Source organism: Salmo trutta, chromosome 30 (genome assembly GCF_901001165.1).
Source record: "Salmo trutta chromosome 30, fSalTru1.1, whole genome shotgun sequence".
NCBI lineage: Eukaryota > Metazoa > Chordata > Actinopteri > Salmoniformes > Salmonidae > Salmo > Salmo trutta.
This window is the reverse complement of record NC_042986.1, coordinates 34618032-34624409: the sequence shown is the minus strand read 5'-3', so window position 1 is coordinate 34624409 and position 6378 is coordinate 34618032. Positions and strand designations below refer to the sequence as shown.

The 6378-nt window shown below is 44.5% G+C and overlaps 1 protein-coding gene across 1 annotated transcript in view; it reads left to right on the top strand.

Moving 5' to 3' along the window:
• Window positions 1–536: 536 nt before the first annotated feature.
• The window catches only part of LOC115168546 (CTTNBP2 N-terminal-like protein), a 31213-nt gene continuing 25371 nt past the window's right edge, over window positions 537–6378 (top strand). Inside the window, exons 1-2 of the mRNA XM_029723928.1 lie at window positions 537–647; window positions 4282–4389. Coding sequence (XP_029579788.1) covers window positions 642–647; window positions 4282–4389 — 114 coding nt within the window. The 5' untranslated portion in view covers window positions 537–641. The remainder of the gene's footprint in view (window positions 648–4281; window positions 4390–6378) is intronic.

The following is a 6378-nucleotide window of genomic DNA, read 5'->3' as shown; positions in this document are numbered from 1 at the left end:
CGATCCCTCGGATAGAGTTAACCCTTACTGGCACAGTGGTTATTCTGCCTGCCGGCTGTGAGACCACGGTGTTATGCTGTCGCAGTTCGCATAAATTGCTACATGTTAACATCTGATTATTTTTGTCTTTGTTTAGTTTAATTCGCTTTGCTGGTTTTTGTCTTTGTTTTGTTTTAGTTTTTTCACTTGCTTTCCAAGCCAATAAAGCCCCTTTGATTTGAATTGACTTGATATCCTAAACAGAGAGCGCTGGTACGCTATGTGAACAAGCCTTGAAGCCGCCAGTGTGAATAGATCTCGGACCAGTTCAACCTGCCTAAATCCTACGCTGAGCCATTGGAGGAAGAACGAAAATCCGATTTTAGATCAGCGTCTAGGCGCAACTTCACCCAACACACCCAAACAAAGAGCTTTATCCCGTCGCTGCGAGCCCGCCCCTGTCCCTGCCCACCTCTGCTAAGCCAGTCTACTATTGGTCAGCATTTTGAAAGACGCCCCATCGATAGGCTGTCTGTCTTGTCAGAGACTGTTGTATTATTCGCCACTGGGATAAGCGCTCGGATACTCGGGTTCTACTATTCATTTTTATTTTAACGTTTAAGTTTGTATGTTGTAAAATTGATGAAGTCAGGACTTAACGCATGAAGGTATGTGAATGTAGGACACTAATATTACCATATGATCGCAGCTTCTTTCATGATCTTTAATTGTGTGTGAGTGATTTGAGCAAGTGAACGTAGCTGGCTGGCTGGCTGGCTGGCTGGCTGGCTGGCTGGCTGGCCGGCCGGCTGGCTGGCTGGCTGGCTACAGTACAGGACTGTCCTGCCAAGTATCCCGCTGGAATAATAGGAAGGGAGACTTTGTAACCACTAGCTTGGTCGATATCTAAACGAGAATTGTAATATTCAGGCCTTCCAGATGGTAGAATAAGATTGTATCTGCTCTATGAATTGCGTTTCTATCTGTAATGTTCTACATATATAACCACTGAGTACAATCCTGATTTGTTGATCATCTAGTAGCCTAGAATTGTGAATGCGCATTAGCCTAATAGGAACCCTAGACACTCTTTAAATAGCCTACAAAATAGGTAAGCCTACCTCACCTTGTCTCTCCAATACAGAATAACTAGTCTAAACAGAGAGACTGTCAGGTGGAATAAGTTTTATCCCACCTGACAATAATGAACTCATCTTTTCGTTTTTGTCCACCTACAGTACAACAACCATGTCTCAGGTGACTACGGCTAGCATGACCAGTGAGTGTTTTTCCTCTGAAGGAGTTAGCTAGAAGTCACCATGGCGCCGTCACACAACTGTACAATAAACACTGTTAACTATTACAGAAGGATTGTGCTTCATTTGAGACAATGGGTCCAGGAGACAGGACTGCAGGAGATGGACCAGTGGATCTGTGTTGATTTAGCTGGTGTCACACTGAGCTGTCTTCCTCTGGTCTGATACTCACTGTGCTTTAAATCCGCTTTTGTAGCAAATGTAGGGATTTTTTTTTTTTTTTTACCTAAATAGGACTCAAACCTTGCGCATGTCAGTCTAACACACAGGAAGCCCAGAATGAGGATAGGGTGTGATTGGTTGCTGGTTTTGAACCCAGGTCGTCAACGTGCCACGAGACACACACGCACGCACGCACGCACGCACACACACACACACACACACACACACACACATACTGGCTGTTGAGATATCAGAGTGAAGTCAGATATCTCATCTACTCATTAAAGGAGAGTTTATTCTCAATAAGCCAACAGTTCAACCACACAGTGTTATTAACAGTTAACTACAGTTTGTGTTTGGGTGCACTGGTGTGTGTGTGTGTGTGTGTGTGTTGGAGTAGTAAACCAACCGCACACATTAACACTCAGTTATTTGGTTGTGAGTGAGAGGTCAACCACATAATGCATTGAGGTCTGTGTGAAGGAGAAAATGTTCTGGAGCAGTGATGCAATACATGTAAACATAGGCTAGGCTAGGCTATGCAGGCAAACACAAGGCTTTGTCAAGGGGTGGTGTTTACTTATAGGAGATAAGGCAATGATACAGACACAGACAAATATTCATCTACAGTGGATGCTGTAGTTAGTAGAAACAAACATGGAGAGAGAGACAGAGAGAGAGACAGAGAAAGAGAGAGACAGAGAGAGAGAGAGAGACAGAGAGAGACAGAGAAAGAGACAGAGAGAGAGACAGAGAGAGAGAGAGAGAGAGCGAGAGAGAGAGAGAGAGAGAGAGAGAGGGGAAAGCAATAGTCGTAGGACAGGAATTGTCTGTGGTCTTTGTCCACGTAGTTCCCATGGCAGCCAAGACTGTGGTCTGTGACACATCACAGAGAGGGAGACCTGCCTGGGACATGCTGAGTAAAAGGAAGAGGAGAAATCATAAAGGGAGAGAGAAAGAGAGAGTATATAGACATAATATGGCATTTGAAATGTCTTTATTCTTTTGGAACTTCTGTGAGTGTAATGTTTACTGTTCATTTTTATTCTTTATTTCACCTTTGTTTATTATCTACTGCACTTGCTTTGGCAATGTTAACATATGTTTCCCATGCCAATAAAGCCCTTAAATTGAAATTGAAATTGAATTGAAAGAGAGAGAGAGACACTCATTGTACTGTTGTTGGTCCGTTTTGGTTCTGGTAGTGGGAGTGTGTATGTTGTCCCTGGCTGGCTGTGGCCCCCACTGGTCCAACAGAAGTACTGGGCCTCTCCTGTCTGTCAGATCTCTTTGAGCTGTAGCCTTCTCTTCCTCCTCCTGACCATGTCAATAAACAGACACAGCCGGTCTCGGGGTCTGAATGGACAGTTAGAGAACACAACCAAACCTCTCTCTCTCTCTCTCTCTCTCTCTCTCTCTCTCTCTCTCTCTCTCTCGCTCTCTCAATTTCAATTTTATTGGCATGGGAAACATATGTTAACATTGCCAAAGCAAGTTAAATAGATAATAAACAAAAGTGAAATAAACAATAAAAAATGTACAGTAAACATTACACTTACAAAAGTTCCTCAAAAAATAAAGACTCTCTCTCTCTCTCTCTCTCTCTCTCTCTCTCTCTCTCTCTCTCAATTCAATTCAAGGGGTTTTATTGGCATGGGAAACATATGTTAACATTGCCAAAGCAAGTGAGGTAGATAATATACAAAAGTGAAATAAACAATAAAATGAACAGTAAACATTACACTCACAGAAGTTCCAAAAGAATAAAGACATTACAAATGTCATATTATGTCTATATACAGTGTTGTAACGATGTACAAATAGTTAAAGTACAAAAGGGAAAATAAATAAGCATAAATATGGGTTGTATTTACAATGGTGTTTGTTCTTCACTGGTTGACCTTTTCTTGTGGCAACAGGTCACAAATCTTGCTGCTGTGATGGCACACTGTCGTAATTCACCCAGTAGATATGGGAGTTTATCAAAATCAGGTTTGTTTTCGAATTCTTTGTGGATCTGTGTAATCTGAGGGAAATATGTCTCTAATATGGTCATACATTGGGCAGGAGGTTAGGAAGTGCAGCCCAGTTTCCACCTCATTTTGTGGGCAGTGTGCACATAGCCTGTCTTCTCTTGAGAGCCAGGTCTGCCTACGCCAGCATTTCTCAATAGCAAGGTTATGCTCACTGAGTCTGTACATAGTCAAAGCTTTCCTTAAGTTTGGTTCAGTCACAGTGGTCAGGTATTCTGCCACTGTGTACTCTCTGTTTAGGGCCAAATAGCATCTCTCTCAGTCAGACTCAGTGACTTAACATGAAGCAATGCTAATGACTTCCTGTTTATAACCCAGAGCACAACCCTGCCAGCCCACAGAGGGACCTCTGCCTCCGCTGTCACCCTACAGGACTATGTGTGTGTGTGTGCGTGTGTGCGTGTGTGTGTGTGTGTGTGTGTGTGTGTATGTGTGTGTGTGTGTGTGTGTGTGTGTGTGTGTGTGTGTGTGTGTGTGTGTGTGCGCGTCTCGAACACTATCCCCTTTTCAGAACGGGAGCTAAGAATTTAAAAAGCTAAAAATGCCATTCAAACAGAACTAGAGTGGTTTTTATTGCTGTGATAGTGTCGTGACATTTTATGCCCTTACAGACAGATGTTAGTAATCCTGCCTTTCTCCAATCTCTAAACTCTGACAATAATCCATCTATCCCCCTCTTCTCTGTGTGTGTGTGTGTGTGTGTGTGTGTGTGTGTGTGTGTGTGTGTGTGTGTGTGTGTGTGTGTGTATGTGTGCGTGCGTGCGTGCGTGCGTGCGCGTGTGTGTGTTTAGGGGGTGATGATGAATATGGAGACTCTGAGCAGGCCGGAGCTCCTGAAGCTCCTCAGCATCCTGGAGGGAGAACTGGAGGCACAGGACACAGTCATACACACCCTCAGGGTGAGTACACCCTACACACTAACACCCTACACACTAACACCCTACACACTAACATCCTAAACACTAACACCCTACACACTAACACACTACAAACTAACATCTTAAACACTCACACCCTACATAATACACACTCAAAGGACACAGTCACGACTTCAGGGTGAGTACACACTACACAATAACACTCTACACCCTACCTGACACGGTCATACACACCCTCAAAATGACACCGCACACTAACATCCTACACAAACCATTAGAGTGAATATACACAATATACAATAGTACACACTAACACCCTACACACTACACACTAACACCCTACACACTTACACCCCAATGCTCTGAACCTTGTTCTTCCAAAGCCCATGGTGTCCATGTCTGAGTACTCTTCTGTTTCTCATAATACACTACACTTTACGGGACTACTAGCTTCTTGTAAACTGTTCAGAAGATGAGTTATATAACTCATTTCCAGTAAGGGGTAGAAATGTGATTGTTAACCCAGTTCTTCGGGAAACAACAGGAAAGCTAGGAAACAGACCTCTAATGTTAAAGAGAATGGCAGCGCATGTTATTCCCACAGAGAGGTGGCATTGTGGCTCCCGAAACGCGTCTGTAGTCGCTGATTCACTCTGTTTGTCTGTGGTGTAGGCCTACTTTATTCCCGCTTTATTTCCTTATGAGAAAAAGGCTATTCTTGGCTACTGACTCAGATTCACACCCCATGTAGAATCCAATAGCTCGATAAACCACTATTGTTTCCGCACCTGTGACTGTGTCAATATGTTCACAAATCCATGTGTGTCTGTTAGTCATCAAGCCTAGCTGATGTCCCTCACCCATCCAGAACCCTGCCGCTGGCCACATCGCATACACACACTTAAACTCACATAACATTACATGCCATTTAGCAGATGCTTTTATCCAAAGCGACTTACAGTCACGCGTCCATACATTTTACGTACGGGTGGTCCCGGGAATCGAACCCACAAGTGCCATGCTCTACCAACTGAGCTACAGAGGACTCAGATAGGAGTTGTAGAAGAAAGGGAGTGGTGTTAGCTCCCGGTGCAGTGTTAGTCACTACTTCCTCTACTAGTAACTCGCTAGAGCACAAGGATGGACTTTACACCATAATAGTACTGTGTGGGGTGTAGCTGAGGCCCTGGGCTGAATTAATAATAAGCTTGTAACTCTTTGTCTGTTTAAAAAAAAAAGTATTTAATCTGGATTGTTCTGAGAGAGCTGTGTTCAGGCGCAGGGCCACGCCCTATGAGAGAGAGAGAGAGAGAGAGAGAGAGAGAGAAAGAGAGCGAGAGAAAGAGAGAAAGAGAGAGAGAGAGACTCTCTGACGATGCCAGACTGAGATGGATCTGTGGCAGTCATCCAGATCTGACCATGCAGAGTTAGTTCTAATCCCAAAACACATTCAAACACCCTCTTTCTCTGTCTCAGTCTCTGTCTCTCCCTCTCTTCTCTTCATGTCTTGGCCTGGTCATACAGATGTACTCATGGGGAGTCTCTTCAGATCTCTGATCTCTTGCCCTCAACAGACCCCCTTCCACCCAGACACAGATAAACACACACATGCGTGTGTGGCGCATACACACACACACACACACACACACACACACACACACACACACACACACACACACACACACACACACACACACACACACACACACACACACACACTTCCATTTAGAGGTCCCCTGTGGCGGTGTGAGCTCTGTGTGTTTACAGTAAGAGGACATCCAGTGCTGTAAGCCCAATCACTTGTGTCCCCTTGCCATTGTTGCTACTAAAGGTCCTTCCATTGACTTGACCATGTTAGGCCTGTCTGCTCTGTGTATGGCTGCTCTGTGTCTGGGAGGCTGAGATACCAGAGGGAGATGCCAGCCTTCTCTGCCCAGTGTCCAGCTCCATGTCTGGGCATGAGTGGAGTGCCTAGGCCTGCTCTCTGGCTGTGGTCTGACTTGGCTGGGG